We start from the raw sequence: 25,559 nt of genomic DNA on the forward strand, positions 1-25,559 counted from the left end.
TACTCGGCAGTAGTAACCCAGCTCCATGGCGATAAGCAGTGACCTATAGTGTACTACTCTACTGCTGAGGGTCCCGTAGTGAACAGCTTGCCCAGATGTATAGCTGCTTCAGACTGTGCCGTGTGGGCTGTGAGGGTCAGTGAGCCTATTGTGATTACAGATAATATAGTCTTGCATACCAAATACGGGAAAATTACACATGGTTTCTAACATGAAAAGGGCAAAATGGAAGGCTGTTCTTTTGCCACCAAACAAATCCATTACCATTATATGAGATACCCGGGAAAACCCAGCGGAAGGGATGTTAAGCAATGGTGAACCATATGTGTGTGAGAATGTGGAAAATGAAGTAGAGGAGAGTGGGATAAAGGATGTACCCATGGAGGAACAAGATGAGACCCCGTTGTGGATGGCTCACGGAAATATGTAGATGGTTTGCCATGAACGGGATGGGCTATAGTGAACGTGGAACTACGAACTGTCCGAGCAGGGAGAATAGAGGGAGGCCTGTCAGCCCAAGTGGCAGAGTTAGTGGCCCTCACCCAGGCCTTCACAGAGGTGACAGGGAAGAGGGTTAACATTTACACTGATAGTAGATATGCGTTCGGGATTGTCCACGATTACATGACTGTTTGGGGAAGACGGGGATTTATCACCACAGGGGGCTCCCCTGTCAAACATGGGCACACAATAAAGACCTTACTGGAGGCCAGTGAGCTTCCATTGGAGGCTGCAGTTTTAAAGGTCATCAGAGGAACCAGATAAATAGAATTCCGAATGGCACATTTTTCAGGGGAACCAGGCTGCTGACAAAGCTACTCAATCACTAGAGACAGAAGACATCCATCCTTTGTCACCTTTGCTGAGGATGACTCCACTGTAAGCATTAGCCAACTGCACGCTGATACCCCTAAGGATGAATGCGCCAAGTGGAAGGCACAGGGGGCCACGCCAGACAAGAAAGGTGTCTGGAGATTGAATGACAAGGTCATGGACCCCATGTGCATCCAACATACTCATGCAATTATTCCATGACATTTCCCATGTGGGGCATGATGATATGATGAACAGCATCGGGAAGGAATAGTGGTGGAAGGGCACGGGCAGAGGTATAGCTCGATTATGTCACCGCTGTGTGGCGTGTGCCCAGCACAACCCAGGCAAGCCCATTAAAATTACAATGGGGCACCAGCTACCCCCAAAGGTGTCCTGGGAGCAATACAGATAGATTTTACAGGACCTTTTCTCCAATCCCATGGGACGACGTGATTACTGACCAATTCACCAGGCGGGTTGAGGCCTCTCCCACCCGGAACTGCTCAGCTAAGACTGTTGCAAGGATTTTAGCTGAGAAGGTGATTCCCAGCTGTGGGGGGTGCTGTCCCAGATTGACTCTGACCAGGGGACTAATTTTACTGGAAAAGTTGTAAAAACCATATGTCAGCTGATGGGCATTAAACAGAAATTTCACATGTCCTACCATCCACAAAGTTTTGGCATGGTGGAGTGAATGAACAGAACTCTTAAAACCAAGGCCATGGAGGACTCTGACATACACTGAACTGAGATTCTGCCTGCTATACTCATGCGACCACCACAAGCCGGTCAACTGGTCTGACTCCTTATGAGTTGATGACAGGTAGGGCAATGCAACTGCCCGAGTCCATCATCATGGAGGGGGTTCTGATGTTGGCCCTCTCTGCGATAGAATACATTGCTATGTGCTCAAACTGAGCGCCCAGCTGAAGGAGATGTGGAAAACAGAGACAAACAGTAGGGACAGGATGAACAGAGGCAATTAGAGGATTGTCCGGAGGACCCATCGGCGGGTAGTAAGGTTATGGTTAAGACTCCATCTGTTAAACCTGCCCCAAAGTGGAATGGTCTCTATGAGGTTATCATTAGCGGTGACATGTGTGCCTGTAATGACATGCGAGGGAAGGGAGTCTGGAAACAATGGTCATAACTGAAGAAATATACAGACACTGGTTGATGATCCACACCCTCTGCTTTCTTTTCAGACTGATTTTTCTCGAGGCCTACTGACATCTTTTGTGTGTCCGCAGTAGTTGTGAATGGACTAAGAGAGCAGGCTGTTGACGCATGGGTGGTATAGCCTTTGGACCATTGTATAACTCTGTTTGGTAAGATCCGGGATGTTTCTGTTTATTTTTGCCTTCGCCCTTTGCCTGGTAGCCACTGGGGGAGCACTGAAGAAATTGTGCTGACCTAGGTACTGTTCACCGGAGTAGGTGCGGGTTACATGTTAATACTTACCTATACATGTCCTATTATCATGCGCAGCAAAATAACATCTCTAAATGCTGGGTCTGTACTTGAATCCCTGCACACCCTATTAGGGGAATTCCCCTGAGACCCATTCCGTTTAATAAATCAGAAATGGCGGAATGGTGGTTGGACCACGACCGATCGTCACAATTATCCATGTGGGGTGGGGTGGGGTTGGGATAGGTCTGATGGAAAATCTCACGAGTCATTCATGCTGCCAAAGATAAGGTCACCTGGGAGTCTGCAGGTTATAACACGCAAAACTATAAAGGCTGGTTCCAGCCTCATGACGACCTTTCATATACACCCTCGACTCTGTCCCTCACAAACACCACAAGTGAAGGGATGCCCATAGAGACTATTTGTTTTAAATGTAATCGCATGTCAGGGTGGAATGTCGGAACCAGCGAATGTTTCCATTTCCTGCTCCTTACCCTGTCTGACCGCAGATCATTTCTTTCTGGAAGTATTCTGAAACTTGAGGTTGTCAATATGACTACAGGTAAAATGATCAAAACCATTTGGACTGCAATTCAGACTGTTTACCTGAGGACTTACAATAGTACTTATTTTGTCTGTGGTCACAGACCTATCCTTGGCTCCCTCCAGATTGGTCCGGATCTTGCTACCTTGCCTATGTGGTCCCTCTTGTTCGCAATTACAGTTCCCTCTGCCTTCATCCAAATGTACACCTACTTCGATTCAAATGGTCCATCACTGAGATTGAGCGATTCTTTATGATCGCCTTGGCTCCCTCCAGATTGGTCCGGATCTTGCTACCTTGCCTATGTGGTCCCTCTTGTTCGCAATTACAGTTCCCTCTGCCTTCATCCAAACGTACACCTACTTTGATTCAAATGGTCCATCACTGAAATTGAGCGATTCTTTATGATCGCCTTCCCCGCCTATGGGACTGCTAAGGGTGCTATGGAAATGATCAATATGGCCCCAACCTTGGAGAGGCTGTCTAATGAGACTGCCAATGGCTTTGCAGCTGTTAGCACAGCCATCTCTGAGATGTCGGCTGAGGTTATTGCCACCTGTACTGTTGCGTTGCAGAACCGTTTGGCCTTTTGACTATTTGCTAGTGGCACACGGTGGCACCTGTGCTGTTACTGGCCCCAATTGCTGCACGTACATTCTGGATGCTCAGACAATAAAACTAACCTAGCAGATTACATCTGCCTGGAGGCTGATAAAATCTGGCAGGAATGGGAACTGTTTCATGATTATAATCCCTGGGGTGGCTAGGCTGGTTACAAGATGGATCTTGGGGCTTATACTTTTTGCATGTCTTCTTCATGTTCATTGTTATCGTCATCGCTTGTTGCGCTGTTATGGCTGTCCTTAACTTGTGTTGTAAAGTTTTAACAGCGAGAATTGTGCCGGGTGCTAGCCTCAACGTTGAGTCATCTTTCTGGCCTCACTGATGTTTATTGCATGTCGGTGGTTTGTTCATCATGCTCCCGCATGTCTCGGAACACAGTGGGGCGGGGGGACTGAAAACAGAAACTAACTAAAAAAGAAATAACTAAAGAAGAATTACTTGCAGAACACAACGTCATGGTATGCCGTTCCTGTATACAGCAATCTCTGCACGTGCATGCGCAGAACACAAGAAACCGTCTTTCACGGGCTTTTTTTGTATATGTCACCCAGACTATAAAAACTGCTGTATCTGTTGTTCTGGGAGAGACGGCGTAGTCAAGTCCTGCGGTTAGGATCAGAATCACACTGCCTCTCCCAAAAACTTTTGATTCAATAAATTTGATTGACTTGCTTCTAAATTTGAGTTTTATTAATTTTACTACAATACTATGTATCTGCATTGTGTGGTATGGTCATCACTCAGCCCCTTTTTCAGACAGGTCAGGAATGGAACAAAGGACAGGTTGATAGCTCAGTGTTAACTATTCACACACCTGTGAAAAACTGCACAAAGCTTGGAAGGACTTTGAATTAGCAGCATTTATGATGCCCTCAAGCTGTCAAACGCCATGCCATTGCTCTGGGTACGAAGGCCCACCTATATGTGCCCAAGATCCAGTGTGGGGTGCACCTTGTGCTACCTGAGTCAGGTGGCTGGCTGGCCACTGAGGGGCCCAGTGACCTATTGAGTCTGCTCCGCCATTCAATGAGATCATGGCTGTTCTGAGCATTCTCAATGCCACTTTCTTGCCTATTCCCAAAATCCTTGATTAACTTGTTTGGTAAAATTGGTAAGTCACGTTAAATCCACAAAGTTGCTCGATGCTGATGTGTTAAATGACTTACCATATAAGCCATTATGGACTCTGTCTGTCCCATAGTGACCCCTCCATAGGAATTGGTCTAGGTCTCTGGCCTGTTGAGGATCTTCTGGGCCAAGCAAGTCAAGCAGTTTCTTTACAGCATTATCTCGTCGAAGACACAGAACAACAGAGGCACCTGAGGTCAGGGAATCAATGCTGCATTTCACCAATCCAGGATCCTGAAAATATATTCAGCTATTACAGATTAAGAGCTTCAGAGTTGAGTCATATAGCATTAATGGTGAAATGTTCAAGGAGAAAGTGAGGACTGCAGATGCTGGAGATCAGAGCTGAAAATGTGTTGCTGAAAAAGCGCAGCAGGTCAGGCAGCATCCAAGGAGCAGGAGAATCGACGTTTCGGGCATGAGCCCTTCTTCAGGAATGAGGAAAGTGTGTCCTATCGCATTTCCAACGCCCCTCCCCCAAGTCCCTCCTCCCTACCTTTTATCTTAGTCTGCTGGACACACTTTCCTCATTCCTGAAAAAGGGCTCATGACCGAAACGTCGATTCTCCTGCTCCTTGGATGCTGCCTGGCCTGCTGTGCTTTTCCAGCAACACATTTTCAGCTCTAATGGTGAAATGTACCAATCAACTTGGCAATGAGATAGTACTAGCAGGACATGATAAATATCACCCAACATGTGAAAATAAAACAATGTGCTAATATTATTTAGTCTATTGTTTTCCTGAAACAGAGAATTTGGCTCAGTCAGTAGCACTTTTGTGTCTCAGGTAGAATATATTGGGACAATTTCCATGCTAGCACTTGAAAGCTGCTGCAGTTTTGAGGGACTGCTAACTATCAGAGGCATCACCTGTCAAATGGGTCATTAACTCAAGGCTCCATTTGTCCAGACAATGTAAGAGATTCCATGGCACTATTTGGAGAGCTGTGTGTTGGGCAATGTTCATTTCTCAACAGGAGAAAACAGGAAATGAGTTATTTATGAATTATTTATGTTTTGTAAAGGAGATAAATATGAGGGACAGATTACTCCCATTTTTATATTTGTTAGTGTTAGTGTTAATTAGAGGAACAGGAATCGAAAGCACCAAGTATAACAGAATGATGCCAAAGATTTTGTACTTGGAATAGAAGGGACGTTTTCCCAAAAAATGGAACAGGAAACACCAGAAAAGGTACAAAAGAAAATTTAGTATGCAGATGACACCACAGGAAAGTGCAAAAAGTGAAAAGACTACCAAGAATTGCAAGAAGGAAGACAGTGATTTATGGAGTAGGAAGCTAGGTACTAGAGATTTGGGAAAGGCAGTTACTATGAATGGCAAGATCTTTAACAGAGTTAAGAAATAGGAAGATCCAGATAAGCAGATAAAGGGATACTAAACATGAAAGAACATGATAAAGGAAAATGGGATTCTCAGTTTTATACATGGAAGCAATGAATGTAGAGACAAAAAGGCACTGGAAAAACTCAAGCAGGTGTGGCAGAAAAGAATCAGGGCTGACGTTTCAAATCAAATAAGAATCCTTTTTGGATCTTCTGAGTCAAATTGGACTTGAAACATTCATTCTGTTTCCCTCTTCTCCGATCCTGCCAGAGCCATTCAGTTTTATTAGCACCTTTTGTTTTTATTGTTCATTTCCAACATCCACAGAATTTGCTTTTATTATACAGCCAAGGGGTTCTCCAAGTTACACACTGATGAGTTTCATCCCAACTATACAGAAGTGGTCCCTGTCTAATTAGGTGGTGTTGAGTTTCTTAAGTGTTTATGGAACTGTATCCACTCAGGCAGGTGGAGATAATGCTATCATAATTTGTCTTCTAGATGGTGGATAAGCTTTATAAATATCAGGTGAATCACTCACTGCTGAATTCTGATACTGAGCAGCTCTTACAGTCACAGGATATGTTGGCTCGGTTGAATTTCTGTGCAATGGTAAGACCCCAGGAAATTTTTGATGGGAGTTTCAACAATGGTTATCCCATTGAATGTCAAGGACAGATTTTTAAATTCTCACTTGCTGCAGATCATCACTACCTGGATTTTGTGTGGCATGAAAATTACTTGCCACTTTTATCCCAGGCCTGAATGCTGTTCAAGTTTTGCTCATGGAGTTACTCACCACGGTATTCCTGGTCTCTGATCTGCTCTTGTAACCACTGTTTTTATAGTGAGTGCAGTTGAGTGTCTCGTCCATGGTAACCCCAAGATGTTAATGTGGGGGATTCAGTGTGGTGACACCACTGAATGTCAAGGTACAGTGGTTAGGTTGTCTCTTATTGTCAGTGTAAATGTTACTTGTCACTTGTCAGCCCAAGCCTGAATATTGTCCAGATCTTGTTGCATTTGAACACAAACTGCTTCTGTATCTGAGGAGTTGCAAATGGTGCTGAACATTGTGCATCCCTTTTCCTGCCCTTATGATGGAGGGAAGGCCATTGATGAAGCAGCTGAAGATTGTTGGGTGTAGGAATCTACAGGGATGTCTTGGAGCTGAGATGACTGACCTCCAAAAGCCACAACCTGCCTGATAATCATCCATGCACTTTCTGCCTTTAGGCATTAAGCTGCGGTGTGACCACCTCTCTTACCTGGCCTTTCACTAGTTACTACCTTCACCCAGAATCACTGAAGCATCCCAAGATTTATACCAATTAGGAAACTTTAAACTAAAGGTAAACTGTATCAAACATACAAACCTGCTGAATGCTAAGTGGAGTGAGAAGTGAGGCCTTCTCTGTATCCAGACTGACGAGTTTCATCCCAACCACACAGAAATGCTCTCTGTCTAATTTTCGGAGTATCTTGAGGAAATGTTGTGGCCAAGTAGAAGATTTGATAACCAGCACTGTCAACAAAGGCTGGACACCTGCAATCAACAGTAGCACACAGATATTTTATACTATTAAACCTGCAGGCAGAATATTGATAGGGCAACTCTGAAAAATATTAAGGTTCAGGAGCAACACATTTTCAGATGCTTGTAATATATTTTTCATTCATTATTTTGGTAAGGCAAAGGGCAGATGTACATGAATTGTGGGGGTGCACATAATATAATCTCCGTAGAAATGATAAATATAAACACTCAACACTTACCAAGCAGCATGTAGCTGAAAATGGATTCGGTGTTGATAGTTTGTGTTTCTTTATCTGAAATAGGATTATGAATGATAAGAGACAGAAATACTGCATTAATTGTTTGAATCTTGTGCTGGAGATATAAATAATCTGAATATGAGATTCAGCAGACTGTTGTTAATCTTAGAAACTGCATAATTGTTTAACAGCTGAATTATTCCAACCAGCATCAGTCTTTATAACATAGTAACATAGGGCAATCAGTATTTGTTATATAGTCTATGAATTATGATTAGACATTATTAAGATGCCTGATTTATGCCCAGGCAATCATATGTACTGTACCTGGTTTGGTTATCCCAGACCTGAGAGAGGGAGATAGGTATTTCAGTAAAGGCCGAGCCTCTGGATCTGTGGATAAGACAGCATTTACATAAATTCAGAACCAACTCTTCAATCAGACTAAAACACCAGGCTGTTGGGAGTGGTTGGGATTGAACATAGGAACAGACGTACAGTCTGTTCTGATATAACACGATAGTTCCGTTCCTGTGCAACTCCAGTTTTAAGAAAATTGTGTAATAGCAGCACAATTTAAACCATTGGGACAGGAATCACATTATAGACAATACAGGTAAGGAAAATTTGTGTTCTACAAATAATGATCTAAATTCTTCAATAGCCAATTCGCACTGAAGAAACGTGTGCTAAAGCAGAACCAACTGTTGGATATTCAGCCCCTTAAGTTTTTTCTGTCATTCAGAGAGATCATGACCTAGCTCCACATACCTGCCTTTGGCAAATATCCTTTAATATCTTAGCTTAACAAAAAAAAACTATTCAAAGAAGGATTGATGAGGGCAGAGCAGTAGATGTGATCTATATGGACTTCAATAAGGCGTTCGACAAAGTTCCCCATGGGAGACTGATTAGCAAGGTTAGATCTCATAGAATACAGGGAGAACTAACCATTTGGATCAGAACTGGCTCAAAGGTAGAAGATTCCACATTCCACTGGAGGCCTGTGACCAGTGGAATGTCACAAAGATTGATGCTGGGTCCTCTACTTTTTGTCATTTACATAAATGATTTGGATGTGAGCATAAGAGATACAGTTAAGTTTGCAGATGACACCAAAATTGGAGATGTAGTGGACAGTGAAGAAGGTTACCTCAGATTACAACAGGATCTTGACCAGATGGGCCAATGGGCTGAGAAGTGGCAGATGGAGTTTAATTCAGATAAATGCAAGGTGCTGCATTTTGGGAAAGCAAATCTTAGCAGGACGTATACACTTAATGGCAGCTCATTCCATACACGTACCACCGTGTGTGTGAAAAAGTAGCCCCTTAGGTCTCTTTTATATCTTTCCCCTCTCACCCTAAACCTATGCCCTCTGTTCTGGACTCCCCGACCCCAGTGAAAAGACTTTGTCTACTTATCTTATCCATGCCCCTCATGATTTTGTAAACCTCTATAAGGTCACCCCTCAGCCTCCGACGCTCCAGGGAAAACAGCCCCAGCCTGTTCAGCCTCTGCCTATAGCTCAAATCCTCCAACCCTGCCAACATTGTTGTAAATCTTTTCTGAACCCTTTCAATTTTCACAACATCTTTCCTATAGGAAGGAGACCAGAACTGCATGCAATATTCCAACAGTGGCCTAACCAATGTCCTGTACAGCTGCAACATGACCTCCCAATACCTGTACTCAATACTCTGACTAATAAAAGAAAGCATACCAAATGCCTTCTTCACTATCCTATCTACCTGCGACTCCACTTTCAAGGAGTTATGAACCTGCACTCCAAGGTCTCTTTGTTCAGCAACACTCCCTAGGACCTTAACATTTAAAAGGCATTTGGATGGGTATATGAATAGGATTGGTTTGGAGGGAAATGGGCTGGGTGCTGGCAGGTGGGACTAGATTGGGTTGGGATATCTGGTCAGCATGTATGGGTTGGACCGAAGGGTCTGTTTCCATTCTGTACATCTCTATGACTCTATTAAACAGCCATTACCTGTCAGCAGTTTTCACTTCTGTGAGGAATTATGTGTTATGATAAAATGTAATTAGGCCAATAACTACTCTTCAAGTGACTTTTCAACTAACATCGATTTATCCTGTCTTTACTACAGGAAGATGACTACTACAGTTTTTCAACTGCTAAGGCCCAGTCCTATGACAAAATCTTCTACAGTTTTGAGAATTGTAATTGTCGGATTATAAGCCTGGAATTTTGGTCCCAAGTTAATGTTCCGATGATAATGTTTTGAAATTATTTATTCATGGGATCTAGGCTTCATGGGCAAAACCAGAATTTATTGAGTAACTCTAATTCCACTTGAAAAAGTGACATTGAATTGCTGTTTTACCTGGTTGCTGTTCATGTGACATTTCTGAAAGAACAATATCAAATAGGAATGCAAGTGGTCTGTTCACTCCTGCAGTTTTGTCGGCCAATGACAGGCTTTAGGTGAATTACCAAACTGGCAGCTGAACCTGATTCAGGACTGACAGTAACAGAGGATTAGACTTGGTCCTCAGAGCACTGCCTGATCAAGTGCCCAGATCCCAAACACTTTTCGGGCCAGAAGCAATTCAGATTGGACATTCTGGATGTCAGGATAAATCAGATTCAGTCACTGCAGACAATCACATTGCTTCTGAGCTGAAACAGGAGTAACCGCCACACATTTTGCAGTGATATAATTTATAAAGAAGGCTGTTTGAGATTGAAGGGAAGAATCTATTGAGCTTGATGTAAACCTTGAACACAGGCCTGGGGTCCAATGAGATTGGTTAGATCTGAGAAGACTTCAGGTGAACTGGGAAGACCTGTTCTCAGGTTCCACTCAAAATCAAATTCTCAATCGCTCTAAATTGTTTCTAACACCATACCAACAACAAGAAACCACCTAAATGTTAAGCCAATATACAATAATGAATTGGACACTATCAGAAAAGGAGGCTGAAATCTAAGGGAAAAGAATGGAAGGATTACCTTACACAAAAGGGAATGACTGCATAACTCCTGGGACACAAACTTACTTGAAAGGGCAGCACTATAGGTGCCTCTAGTGGGCTCATGGCAATTTTGATTTGTACATGGAAATTTAAACTTTGAGGAAGAAATTAACAGTGTTAAATGAAAAAGTCTGTAAATTTGCAAAATTACTATCCTATATTGAGAATGCAAATGAAAAATGAATGTGAAAACTAATTTTAATTTAGCTCTACTTTCTACACATTCCTCCCTCGGGAAGAGGTGACATGGTGGCACAATAGTTAATACTGCTGCCTCACAGCGTCAGGGGCCCAGGTTCGATTCTAGCCTTGGGTTAATCTATTTGGAGTTTGCACATTCTCCCTGTAACTGCATGGGTTTTTTGTCAGGTACTCCAGTTTCAACCCACAGTACAATGATGTACAGGTTAAGTGGATAGGGCGAGTCTGGGTGGGATGCATTTCAGACAGTCAATACAGACATGATGGGCCAAATGGAGTTTGCTTATACTGTAGGGATTCTAAGAGTTAAAACAAGTTTTTCTGCCGTTAACATTAACCTGACTCATCATACCTGACATTAGCTCCCTGTCAGCGAAGAACAAAGCTGCCTGCCTGAAGGCTAGCTCTGGGGTCAGTGACATTATTTTCTCCAGGTTACCATACTTTTCTTTAAACAGACTAGCCCTGGCTTTGGGTGTGGTAAGTACTGCAGCCAGTGCTTTGAAAGCATCCACACGGCGTAGAACACACACTAGAGCAGGGCTGGATACCAAGCAGTCAGTGCTCGCCTGCCAGTGTCTGTCACCCACTTCGAATGGGGTCAATTCCTTGGCCTGGTTTCGGCTTAATTTTGGCAGCCATTTCAACCCCAGAAGTTCAAAGCCTCCATCAATTAGAGCTTCACCTGAGAAGAGAATTAGAAGTTAGAGATATCCCACTGTGTATTCTTTAGTTCCATCTAGTGTAGTGATGCTCCTATTATAGATATTTTCTGATTAACCTGTTCAGAGATGTTATTACACACCTCTAGAGCTGGTATGACTTGAACCCAAGCCTCCCAGTCTAAAAGTTATTACCACAAGATCTCCTAGGCTTGGACTTATATTCAAGCTTCAATTAGCCATATTTCTTTCTCAGCTGAAAGCAAGGAGAACTAAGTTATTGTCACCTTCAGGTCTGACATTAACTATTCTCAATGATTTCAGCTACTTTCTTTGATTGAACTTTGCTGTTCTGTTTGATGCTGAGCTGAGCTTTCAATCATTTCAATTATTTCAACTCTACAGCTCTGTGACCCCAAAGTCACGTATATACCTTTGTCACTTCTGAATATATCAATCCTAACATGGTCCCGACTGGTAATTCATCTTCTGTAAACTCCAATGTATCTCCATCCTACTCCACTCATACGCCACTGGCTTACACAGGATGTCCAATAAAGTTTAAATTCTCAATTCATTTTTAAATCCCTCAACTTGTTCAATGAACTGGTACTTTTAAAATACTCTCCAGCGCTCGACTACCTGAATTCTATGATCCTGTGACTAAAATTTGTGTAGTGATGCTCCTATTCTGGATATTTTCTGATTAACCTGTTCAGAGATGTTATTACACACCTCAAGAACTGGTGGGATTTGAACCCAAGCCTCCCAGTCCAGAAGTTATTACCATTACCCAATGGAAACAATGCATTCAAACCTCAGTTTGCCTCTCTGGAACTCCTCTCTTGAATCTTTCCATCATATTGAACCCTTTAAAAACTTCAAAGACATCTCTCTGCACAAATCACCTGTCTGCTTCATTCTTAATTCACTGTCTCTTTTCCTTTTTGTGAAGCACTCTAGCTAAAATAAACACAAAACCATAAAAAATAGTCTCACCCGATGAGTTGTTTGAGTTATTTGATGGGGGCCGTAGAAGGTCCCGCAGACAATTCCCAGCGTTTTTCATAGCTGTGGGCCCAGTTAGCGTGAGAACAACAACTTGCTCCAGTTCAGGATTGGACACAAAGCTGTGTTTATACAGTACTTCTGGAGTCAAACTGGCAGAACGATGCACGGCACTGAGAGGTCCACCTACACAGAGCAGAAAGCAATTCAATCATATCAATCCACTGCACACAAAAACACTTGCAAATGCTTTACAATTCTAAGTACACTGGTTGCAATTCAGGAACAGATACAATGAGAAACAATGGGTGATGTAACTGCATAAATATAACATAGTGGTAATGCCAAGAAACAGAAGTTTCTGGAAATACTCAGGAGGTCTGACAAGACTGTGCAGAGAGTAACTTAACTCTTCAGGTCAATGACCTTACATCAGAACTTATTAAAAGTTTTAATATTATGGCATTAGTAATCCAGAGGTTTGGTTCAATGATCCAGTGACAAGAGCTCCTTCCGTGATTGCTAGGGAACTTGATTAAATTTGTTACATAAATTTGGAATTTAAAAAAAAACTACTCTCTACAATGGAACTACCACATTGGCTTGAAAACTTACCTTGTTCACTAATGTCCTTCAGTAAAAGAAATTTGCTATCCTTACCTAGCCTGCATATTGCTCCAGACATACAATAGGCTTCTCTCCGATATGGTCTCACAAATCACTCTCTTGTATCAAAGTGCTACAACACCAAAAATAAAACTTAACGTAACACACCAGACATGACAAAGCCCAGTTTAGTCAATGCTGCAAAGTCACATTCACTACTACTTGGGGACATGCTTAAATGAGAGAGCTGTAATGCTGACTAGTAACCAAAGCCCTGAAATATTCATATTCATCAAATCATATCTTCTTATAGTTAGCATCCTTGAATGGTATCAGAAACTTAAATAACTAACTGGAGAAGTTGCCAGCAATGACTTAATGATGGGGGTGTTCAGTACTTCAGTCCCAAAGTTTAGCTGCAAACGTTTGCATTATCTTCTGCTAGAAGTGCAAAGGAGATCCTTGATACTCTCAATATCACAGGTCCCAGTCTTCAACCAAACTTCATGTACTATCAAGAAATGTCTGAGCACATTAGAAATTGAAAAGGCCATGGCCCCTGACAACATCCCGACTATAGAATTATAGGTTTTTATCCAAAGTCAGCATGCACCTCTGAATTATCTATTCCAGTAAAGCTACAATTTAGGCATTCATCTCACAATGTGGTAAACTGTCCATGTCACAAAAAGTAGAATAAGTCAAATCCAATCAATTATTGCTTCATTAGTTCATCCTCCACCGTCAGCTAAGGGAAGGCAGCTACTGCTGCAGCAGCATGTGGCTTCAAATAGCAAAACCTAGATGCTTGAGCAGATATCTATCAAGTAATATTCTCACCACACATTTGCAGGACAGCAATAATTTTTAAAAAAAATCAAATCGTCTTCTCTTGATATATAATGACATTTATGATATCACTGAATTTGCTATAATCAGCATCTTGGTGGCTTACCATTGACCAGATTATTCAACTTGACCAGTTGCATAACTGTTATGGCAAAGGGTGGAGGTGTGGTCTAATCTCACTATTCCAAAATCACAAGGTCACAACATAAAATAAAAAATATTTCCCACTTAATGCATTGGCTAATTAAATACCTTATTTAGACTGGCTAGCAAGGTTAGATCACATGGATTACAGGGAGAACTAGCCATTTGGAAAAATAACTGGCTTGAAGGTAGGAGACAGAGGGAGGTGGTGGTTGGTTTCTTTTCAGACTGGAGGCCTGTGACTGGCGATGTACCACAAGGATTGGTACTGGGTCCACTGCTTTTCGTCATTTACCAAAATGATTTGGAATGTGAATATAGGAGGTATAGTTAGTAAGTTTGTAGAAGACATTAAATTGGAACTGTAGTGGACAGCAAAGAGGGTTACCTCAGATTACAATCCGACTTTGTTCAGATGGGCCAATGGGCCGAGGAGTGGTAAATGGAAGATGCTGCATTTTGGAAAAGAAAATCAGGGCAGGACTTATACACTTAATAGTAAGATTCTGGGGAGTGTTGCTGAACAAACAGACCTTGAAGTACAGGTTCATAGTTCCTTGCAAGTGGAATCCCAGGTAAACAGAATAGTGAATATGGCATTTGATATGCTTGCCTTTATTGGTCAGTGCATTGAGTATAGGAGTTGGGACATTATGTTACGGCTGTACAGGACATTGGTTACGCCACTTTTGGAATACTGCATTCAATTCTGGTCTCCAAGTTATAGGAAGGATATTGTGAAATTTGAGAGGGCTCAGAAAGGATTTACAAGATTTACTGTGTTAGGGGGTTTGAGCTATAGGGACAGGCTGAATAGGCTGGGGCTATTTTCCCTGCAGCGTTGGAGGCTGAGAAGTAACTTTATAGTGGTTTATAAAATCATGAGGGGCATGAATGGGGTGAATAGCCAGGGTAGGGGAATCCAGAACTAGAGGGCATAGTTTAAGGTGAGAGGGGAAGATTTAAAAAGGATTGAAGGGGCAACATTTTCATGTATGGTGGTGTGCGTATGGATTGAGCTGCCACAGGAAGTGGTGGAGGCTGGTACAATTACAACATTTAAAAGGCACCTGGATGGGTATATGAATAGGAAGGATTTAGAGGGATATGGGTCAAATGCTGGCAAATGGGACTAGATTATTCAGGACATCTGGTCAGCATGGATACGTTGCACCAAAGGGTCTGTTTCCATGCTGTTCACCTGTATGACTTTATGATTATCTATATCAAGTATTAAATAAAAAATTCTAACAACCTTTCTTACATAATTATTGTTGTTTTTTTATTATCAAAACAAACTTATTCAATGAAGAAGCAAGAACTGATTAACAGTCAGTGGCATGCAAGTGTAAGTGTTTACTCCTCTAAATAACCCCATAACACACACACACAATCACACTTCAGTTACAGAGGGAAAAAAGATGCATTTCTCTCTGTAAAAGTTCACTTTAAAGAACAAATGAAAAACAGTCCGGTTATTACTGATATTCTGGAAGGCAAAAAAGTTTAAGGCATAGGATGTTCCAAAGTCTATCAAGGTTGTGGTCTTGCACATGTGGTCAAATCACTAATCATGCACAGTTGTCTTTGGGGTCTTGGCAGACACAGCTTGTTCAGAAAATACAATATTGAGAGGTTTAATCATTCTTTTGGAAGAACAAATCTACTTCACCATGAATTCAGTGTGAAGGTTTTTTTCAGAAATAGGAGAGAACAGCTGGGCAGCACTTTTGCACGTGTTTTTTAATCCTCAAATAATTCCAGATACCAAAGCATCTAATCACAGTTCAAACAGGCCAACAAATGTCTATAGCAAAACAAGCAGTTATCACTAATCATATAATTTCTGGGAACCCTTGTTTAAAACAATTTCTAATGTCCACAGTCAACTTTACAGAACTCTTTTAAAGAAACCACTCGATATATTTCCACAAATCTTGAAATTAACACATTTTTCCAGAATTTCTGAAAACTTAAATCCTCCTTCATTAAGTATGAAAAACCTTTGTGACACAAGTAACTCTCAACCTGTCTCCTAAAACCTGGTAAAGGTTCCAATGGAATATTACTTGGATGAGTGAACCTGAGGAGCATGACAGTATCCAAGACAAAGTAGGAACACCATAAATGTTAGCTCTGAGTGAGTGGTCCAGAAATACCACACAGGCTGCATACAAAGTGACCCCTTTATGTTAAGTATAAGCAGCTATACAAAAAACATAAGAAGATCTGTACACTTATGTGAATAAAGGATATGTTGAACACTACTACGGCAAGTTCTCTTCCAAGTTACACACCATCCTGACTTGAAAGTATATTGTTGCTCTTTCATTGTTCTTAAGTTAAAATCCTTGAGGTGTACATGGCCTATATGGACTACAGTGGTCCATCCCCTGAACAAAAAAAATTGATCTGAAAGCAGCGTACGCTACTGGATCCCAGGAACTTTGCGGCTTGTCTGTACTTCACTTCTGAGAGTTTTCACCAACTCATCCATCTATTGCAAAATCTTACCTAAGCATTGCAGTGTTTGTTCATTGTAGGGAGCCACATGAAAACATAATTCAGTCTGAACTTCAGTATCAGGAGGGAGTCTGTTCCGAATTCTTCCTAGTAATCCCTGTTCTGCTAGTTCATTAGCTAAACCTACAGCAGGACAGAAGCACAGCATGAGTACAATATGAAGAACTGTAATAATGGTGGTGACTATAAGAACATTGGAGTTGGGAGCAGGAATGACCATTTAGCCCTTTATGCTAATAACTTAGATCGTGGCTGATCTGGCTGTGGTCTCAATTCCACTTCCCCATCTTTCCCCCCAGTAACCTTTGACTCTCTTGACAATGAAAAATCTATCTAACTTAGCCTTGAAGATATTCAGTGACCCAACCTCCACTGCTTTTGGATGCAGTGAATTCCACATATTAAAGATCCTTTGAAAGAAAATAATTCTCATCTCAGTCTGAAAAGAGGGACTTCTTATCTTTAAACTGTGTTCTTTAGTTCTAGGCTCCTCCACATGTGAAAATATCCTCCTGGGGTCTACCTTATCAAGTCCTCTCTGGATCTTATATATTTCAAAAACATCACATCCCATTCATCAAAACCTCAATAGATAATGTCCAACCCGATCAAACTTTCTTCGTAAGTCCTTCAATTTGGAATTATTTAAGTAAACCTTCTGTGATTCATGTACCAGGAAACAGAGATCCATTTTATACCCTTGAGTTCTGAAACCTCTCTCCATTTTAGCCGTATAATCTAATTATGTTCTATTCTTCCTGTGAATCTAACGAGTTCACATTTTCCCACCTGCCATTCCATTTGCAAAATGTTTATTCATTCACTTAATCTGTTTATATCCCTTTGCAGACTCTTTGCCTCCTCTTGATAACTTACTTTCTTTATTTATTGTGGTGTCATTAGCAAATTTATCTCCTATACATTCATTCAGGCCACTGATGTAGATTGTAAAAGTTGAGACCCAGCACTGATCCCGTGGGACTCTGCAGTTACAACTTGACAACCTAAAGAAAAGTAATCTGTCCCTACTTTGCTTACTGTTAACCAACAAGTCCTTTACTATTTTTAATAAGTTACCCTCTATACCATGTGCTCTTATCCTGTGCATCTTATCTTTGATGTGGCATCTTAACAAGTGAGTTTAAAAATTTATTTACACCACATCTGCCTTGCTTGTTACTTCTTTTAAAAAAAACTCTAATAAATTATTTCATCACAATTTCCCTTTCATAAAGCCATATTGACTCTGATCATGTTATGACTTTTAAGTATTCTGCTATAATCTCCTTAATTATTCCAGCATTTCTCAATGATAGATATCAGGTGAAATAGCCTTTAATTTCCTGTTTCTCTCTTCCTCCTTTCTTGAATAGGGAGTTAACTATTTCCAATCCACGGGGATCCTTCTAGAATCTAAGAAACTTTGGAATTATAACCAGTGCACCCACTATCTGTGCCACCATTTCTTTCAAGACCTGATGATGTAGACCATTTGGTTCTTGGCACTTGTCAACCTTCAGGTCTAATAGTTTACCCAGCATGTTTTCTCCGATGATGGCAATTAGTTTAAGCATCTCTCCATCCTGTCACTCTTAATTTTCAAGTATGTTTGGAAAGTTTTCTAAATCTTCTACAGCAAAGGTAGACACAAAAGACTTGTTCACTACCACTACTTCCTTGTTTTTCCTGATCAATTTCCCAGACCTTCCTACCAAAGGACCAACACTTGCTTATTCACTCTTTTCCCATTTAATACTTATTGAAACTCTCATCTGATTTTATATTACCAGTTAGTTTACTCTCATACTCGACTTCCACCCTCTTTTTGTGTCATTTGTTTTTTTTAAATCTGATCAACCTTCTGACCTATCAGTCTTTTTGCACAAAAATATTTCAATTTGATACTGTCTTTAACTTGCTTAGTCACAAATGATGCAGCTTTCTCAAATAGTTTTTCTTTCACACCAGAATAAATCTTTGTTGAGTTATCAAATATATCTTTATAAGTCTACCAATGTATTTCAATTGTCCTACCTTTTAATCGAGTGTCCTATTTCAGTTTAGCTAGTTCTTACAATTATCATTATATACCCTTATAGTTATCTTTATTCAGATTTGAAACACTAATCTTGGATCCACACTTGTTTCCTTGAAACTGAATGTAAAATTTTAATATGTTATAATCATTATCATCTAAAGGTTCATATACCATTAGGTTATTGATTATATGTATCATTGCTCATTACCAGGTTTGGAATAGCCTGCTTGCTGGCTATCTCTGGAATGTGCTACCCTAAGGACTTGTGCCAAATATACTCCACAAACTTATTTTCCAGGCTACACTTGCCAATCTGATTTGCCCACTCTACACTTGATTAATGTCACCAAGGAGTATTTCCATAAATTTCTTACATATCTCATTTATTCTTTCTAGTATACTTTGTCCAAAGGTACAACTACTGTTAGGGGAACTAGCTCTAAACTACTATCACAAGTGACTTCGTACCTTTTTCTTCAGCTCTACTCAACCTGATTCAACACCTTGCTCTTTTGAGCTAAGGTCAACTCTCATCTCTCAAAGAATTGGCAACTCAGTTAAGACCTGATGCTTTTGCAAAACTCAACCCATAGCTCCATACTGGTGAAATATTTTGATTGTTGTACCTTTCAGTAAGTTGACAACATGATGACTTGCATTTTCTTTCCTCAAAAGTAGCAAGAAACAGGGACACAGCAGCTCAGAAGTGGGAGGGCCATCAGAAGAATCATGGGGAGTTAGGGCAGTTTGACAAAACACTGGGATCTGAAAAGACCAATGAAGATTTTCTGAGAACTTTTGAGAACTCCATATAGATAATGGATTGCATCTGTTCATTACTTCAATCAATTAAATACATTATCACCAAATAAGTTGCATGTCATATTTCCAAAATTCATTCTCACAATCTTATCCTGCACTCACTTTGTACTGGTAAGATTCCACCCCAACTGTCCCTTTCATAATAGGGAGATACCGTCTGATGTTCTTGTTTACTTGCAAAGTCAGAATTGTTAAATGTTTCAATTTTACCCTTACAAGATGCAATGGTCTTTGATTCAACCATTCCTTGAGGCAAAGCTGTCCACGCTGTCACAACCTTCTGCTCCTTACATTAGCCTATGTGTCTGTGCAGTCTGTTATCTTCTTCCTTACTATGTACGGAAACTATTTTCCATATGGCTCCCTAGTTCATGAACACAAATCATTTGTGTACACCAAGAAAAGGAGTGGATCCAGTAATGAACCTTCTAATAGTACCAATCTGAGAAAAATCTATTTACTTTAACTCTCTGTTCCCTGTGTTTCAAAAAGCTTTTATCCATACTGCAGGAAGTGCTGAAGAAGTTCAACTGGTCTGGCAGCATCTGTTCAGACAGAAAAAGAGTTAATGCTTTGAGTCTTGTGTGACTCTTCTTTGGAAATAGATGCCCTCTGAGTTTCATCAGCATGTTCTGTTTTATTTCGGATTCTGAGCATCTGCCGTATTTTACTTTTATTTATCCATTCTACATTCCATCAAATTTGCTTTTAAACTATAATCCTTTGTTTTTTGCAACTAGACTTCTGTGGGCTTAAGAATGCCTTCTGAAGAAAACTTCTACCAGACCAACATTATTATCTTTACCTAACCAAACTTGATAAACTTGTCAACTGTGATGTTCTTTAACAAATTCTGGCTTTTTCTGATTATATTACGTACAAGAATAGAAGGAGACCATTCAGCCTGTAAAGCTGTTGATATTAGACCATGCTAATCTATGCCTCAACTCTAGCTTTCTTTAATAATTTGTGTTAAAGCTTATTTTCCAAATGACCACCCTTGGTACCTTGTGGCATTTGTCACCTCTGCCAGTATATATCACCATACACTACCTACAGGAAAAAAAAGTTTTTTTGATGAAGGTTTTATTCCACACTACCAATAAGTACAAATACATTTGGTCAGGAATAATTGCTACAACATTAGGAGCTGGTATAGGTACGTCTGATCACTCCAAAGACAAGGGATCGATCCATAGACTACATGTGATATCAAGTGAATGAGTGAAGCCAATGTCACACAAACATTTACCCCTTCAGAATCTTCATTATCTTATACAATGCCTCCATAATGTGATGCCAATGTGCTTTATCTTCTTACTCTGATCTCACAGATTGCCATACCCTTTTTACAATGACTACTGATGTTCCTTCACAATGCCATAACACTTTTACTATGATACTTGACCTTCCTCCAATGTACTGTACCTGCACACTTGCAATCCCAAGGCTCCCCGCTCTCTTTGGAGACAACCGAAGGCGTCGTATGCCACGTAGACTGAATCCTCGCCTAGTACAGACAGATATTATATCTCCATAACAACGAGGAGGCACAGCGGGAGATACTAGTAGAAATATATCGGCTGGATTGAAAATATAAAAATAAAAGAGGGAAATTAAGTTCTTCTGTCACAATATAAAGAGCGATAATTGTTTATTGTGGAACCTGTAATTTGAATGTTAATGATTGTAAGAGTGCCAAAGGCCAGAAAGCAGCATTCACACTCAGCTTGAAAACCTCCATTCCCTACCACCATGTATTCTCTCAGCAGGTGACAGCCCTTTCCTTACCTGCAAGGCAGTGCAATTCAACTGTATCTTTCTGCTACAGCACTCTATCAGGAAGATAGTGTGTCATCCTTTTGCACCTGGCACTCATCCACAGGCATAGGAATGGTACCATTTATGTCATCGTTATGCATTCAATGCATATCTGCCATTCACTTTCTCATCCCACTGCTAATCTTCTTACTGCTAGCAGCCTCCTTATGTTCTTCTTTAACCATCCTGTTCTCAACCTTTCATTGCCTCCCTCACTCTCACTTGTTCCCTTCCCTGTAGGGAACATTAGGCAGTGAGAAAGCATTGCAGAAAGCAGGAGGGAGGCAGTGTAGGGTCAGTGAGGCAGCAAACAAAGTTCTCTGTGCAAACTGCAACTCTAAACAAAGACTGTCCCAATGAGATCACACAATATTTCAGTCTCTGCATACCAGAAAAAAAATACATTTTATTGATTCTGCTCTTATTAAAATATCTTTACATTGGCCAGTATTGGGAATGGTTCTATTATTTGTTACAGGCAGCAAACTGCAACGTCACTAACAGTGACATCATGAGCACTATGGCTATGCAGCCTCTGCAGCTGCAATGGCAACAAGTACAATTAAGGAGGAGAGCACTGAGTCACTGGAGGTCAAACACTGCTGCCAGGACTTACCTTTGGAAACAGGAATCTCAGCCACTGGAACAGACCATTTCCGAATTTTGGAGTGAGTGGTAGCAGACGCTTAACAAATGTAACATTAAAATGGTCTCCATAAAAACAGTACAGTGTCTCATCTCTTCTGCAACAATGATATAAAATATATTACATTTCATGGACTACACCAGAACCTATATTTTTGGCCTTTCACCAAGGATCAGTCTAAATCCACAGACCTTTGAATGGAAGCAGGGGGCTTTAATTATTTGTATAATCTTCTGTCATTGTAATTGAATCTAAAGTGTGTACCTCTAATAGTTGCAACAAGGGTAGTAGGAGGTCTGCAGGTCTCTCTGGGGTCGATATGGATCCCTGTAGACTGGAGACTGTTAGATCTGTGCATAAAGGATTGAAACAGTAGAAATGAATCTAAATCACCCATCTAAAGCATGTTTAACAGACCAACATCCAGATAATGAATTAGATAGCAAAAGATTTTCAGAATCATAGAGATGTACAGCACATAGACAGACCCTTTGGTCCAAATCCTCCATACTGAGCAGATATCCTAATTTAATCTAGTCCCATTGCCAGCACATGGCCCATAACCCTCTAAACCCTTTCTATTCATATATTCATCCAGACGCCTTTTAAATCAGGGTAGCATAGTGGCTCAGTGGCTAACATTGCTGCCTCTCAGTGCCAGGGACCCGGGTTCGATTCCAGCCTTGGGTGACTATCTGTGTGGAGTTTACACATTGTCCCCATGTCTGCATGGGTTTCCTCCCACAATCCAAAGATTGTGTTTAGGTGAATTGGCTGTGTGCTAAATTATCCATAGTGTTCAGGAATGTGTAGGTTAGGTGCATTAGTCAGGGGTAAATATAGGGTAGGGGGAATGGGTCTGGGTGGGTTACTAGTGATAGTTTCACTTCTTTCATGTGTAAATCACAAAATGCTTTTTTTAAAAAGTTGCATTCTCGGGTTAGCTGTTCACAATGGTGATAACCAGAAGTGAAACTATCACTGTATTCTAACAGATGAAAGGCTTAACAGACAATCAATTCTTCAATGTATAATTTCAGTTACATCACACTGCAAATTTTTGCTATAAATTCTGTGTTATGATTGAGCCCTCCACAATCACCTGATGAAGGAGCGTCGTTCCGAAAGCTAGTGTGCTTCCAATTAAACCTGTTGGACTATAACCTGGTGTTGTGTGATTTTTAACTTCAACTAATCAGTTTACGTGCAAAGCCTGGCAAGGGCAATGCAATACCACGAAAGACGAGGGAGAAGTAGGAAGATAGGGAGAGGATTATATCAAAGTGGAGCTTGAGGGGGAGATAAGGTACTCCATGCATTGTGCTGCCTACCTTTCTCTAAAAGCATCGATAGTATAGAGGCCAGCATTTGTTTCTTTTACATCCAGAAGTGCTCTTACACACAACTGAATGTTTTTATTCTGTGCGCCACAAAATTACAGTGGGTAATTGGCAATTATTATCCAGCACCACTAACTTACCTGGTGTTTCCAGTTAATCAAGCTATGTACAAAGATCAACAAGGGGCAGAACCCAGCTCCTTTTGAACACTGCGTCAGAAAAGCAGGGCGGTGTGAGGGTTCCTGAGCCTGGGATTGTCTGCTGTCTGCTTTCTTTTTTCTTTTAACTTCTGCTTTTTGTTCTTTCTTTTTCTGCTCTTTAAAGTATTTTGCAATAGGCTAATTGGTGGCATTGGCACAGCAGCAAGAGCAGGTCATGCGCAGAATGGTAGCAGCCTCCTGGTGGTCTAAGGTGGTGGTGGTGCTGGCAGAGCTCCTCCAGTGATCAGAAGTGGTGGGGGTAGCAATCAATGTGAGACTCAGAGTGACCGAGTCTTCAGGCTATGGCAAAGCCCAGGTGCCTGCATTGATGGTTTCAAAAACCTTTATGGACTTAAGACTTAGACTTGAGATTTGGGTATTGTCCTACCTTTTGCTTTTCTTTTATTTATGCTGTTGTTTTTTCAGAATTTGGTTTTGCAACCAAGGTGGTGCCAGGGAATGGCAACTTTGTACAATTTTTACTGTGCTGAAGTCATTATACTTAAGTACATATGACAATAAAATCTAATTCTAAAATTCTAATACATTAGCATCTCTGCTGAAGCTATCCCTGTAGTTGCACGAGGAGTGGTCCTACAACTGGGACTGTTTGGTATCTAGTGAAGCAGTAAGCTATTTCTTCAAGCCTGCCTTCAGGATTTAGACTGCTCTTTCTGTCAGACCATTGGATGAAGGATGGTATGGAGCTGCCCTTATGTCAAATACCATTCGACTTTAGGAAATACTCATATTCCCTGCTGGTAAAGGAAGTCCCGTTATCTGCGACCAAACTTCCAGGAGTTCAGGAAACATGCGTGCAGTTTTACTATCATGGCTCTGTGTTTGACGAATGAACTCTATGCACGTCCAACCACTTTGAGTTGGCATCCACAATGACTAAGAACATTAAGTCCAAGAAAAGAACTGTATAGTCGACGTGTAACCGAGTCCAGGATTCATAAGGCCATTCCCACAAATGTGGGGGAAAGCTACTGCAGTAACTTTTGTCTTTGTTGGCAACTGGGCACTGCCCCACAATGTGTCTATGTATGTATCCAATCCTGGCCACCAAACATAATTTCTCACCATCACCTTCATTTTGGAAACCCCTGGATGACCCTAGTGTAGTTCAGCCAGTATCTGGCAGCAACCTTTGCTTGGGGCAATCCTTCTCGCTTCCCATAATAATATGCCATCCTCCGGGTCCAAAAAGGTTCCAATTCTGATTGCGATGGCCCTTTGGTTTCCCCCATCACCTCCAGCTGTTTTAGTTCTGACAGGACCAAATCATTCTGCATCCAAAGTCTGATATTGTCAACTGTGACTGGAAGTGTTTCCAGGAAATGTAAAACCATTACATACACTTGCAGTGGTGGTACCACCAGTAGTGTATCTGCCAGGAGGAGGAGGCTCAATGCATCTACATTTGTTACTTGGTCTCCTGCTCGGTATTCCAACTTGTAATTATATGCACTTCGTATTAGAGCCCACTTCTGAATTCAGCCTGAAGCTATTGGTGACACTGCCTTGGCCTCTTTAAGAAAACTTAGCAGGGGCTTGTGGTCTGTTATTATTACAACTTTACTTCCGTAATGGTATTGGTGAAACTTCCTGACTCCAATTATAACCGTCAAACCTTCTTTCTTTATCTGGGCATATTTACACTCTGCATTAGCCAAAATCCTGGATGCATACACTATTGGGCGTTCCTCTCCAGTCTGGCGCACTGACCTCTACATCGCTGAAGCCAAACACCAACTCGAGGAGACCTCTTCCTACTGCCCCCTCGACCATGACCCCATCCCCCATCACCAAACCATCATCTCCCAGACCATACAGAACCTCATCACCTCAGGAGATCTCCCACCCACAGCTTCCAACCTCATAGTCCGGGAACCCCGCACTGCCCGGTTCTACCCCCTTCCCAAGATCCACAAGCCTGACCACCCTGGCCGACCCATTGTCTCAGCATGCTCCTGCCCAACTGAACTCATTTCTACCTACCTCGACACTGTCCTATCCCACCTAGTCCAGGAACTC

The 25,559-nt window shown here is 41.3% G+C and overlaps 1 protein-coding gene across 8 annotated transcripts in view; it reads right to left on the reverse strand.

Moving 5' to 3' along the window:
- The window catches only part of LOC122560658 (dynein axonemal assembly factor 8), a 102,053-nt gene that overhangs the window by 20,422 nt on the left and 56,072 nt on the right, over window positions 1–25,559 (reverse strand). For 7 of the 8 annotated variants that reach the window (XM_043711538.1, XM_043711537.1, XM_043711540.1 and 4 more), the window contains 10 exons: window positions 22,244–22,329; window positions 20,941–21,095; window positions 19,317–19,455; window positions 16,644–16,775; window positions 12,522–12,716; window positions 11,213–11,545; window positions 7,978–8,043; window positions 7,651–7,704; window positions 7,251–7,420; window positions 4,564–4,759 (listed from right to left, as the gene is read on the reverse strand). In XM_043711538.1, the coding sequence (XP_043567473.1) occupies window positions 4,564–4,759; window positions 7,251–7,420; window positions 7,651–7,704; window positions 7,978–8,043; window positions 11,213–11,545; window positions 12,522–12,716; window positions 16,644–16,775; window positions 19,317–19,455; window positions 20,941–21,095; window positions 22,244–22,329 (1,526 nt within the window). The remainder of the gene's footprint in view (window positions 1–4,563; window positions 4,760–7,250; window positions 7,421–7,650; window positions 7,705–7,977; window positions 8,044–11,212; window positions 11,546–12,521; window positions 12,717–16,643; window positions 16,776–19,316; window positions 19,456–20,940; window positions 21,096–22,243; window positions 22,330–25,559) is intronic. The other variant, XM_043711543.1, reaches the window with a different exon arrangement.

Source organism: Chiloscyllium plagiosum, chromosome 21 (genome assembly GCF_004010195.1).
Source record: "Chiloscyllium plagiosum isolate BGI_BamShark_2017 chromosome 21, ASM401019v2, whole genome shotgun sequence".
NCBI lineage: Eukaryota > Metazoa > Chordata > Chondrichthyes > Orectolobiformes > Hemiscylliidae > Chiloscyllium > Chiloscyllium plagiosum.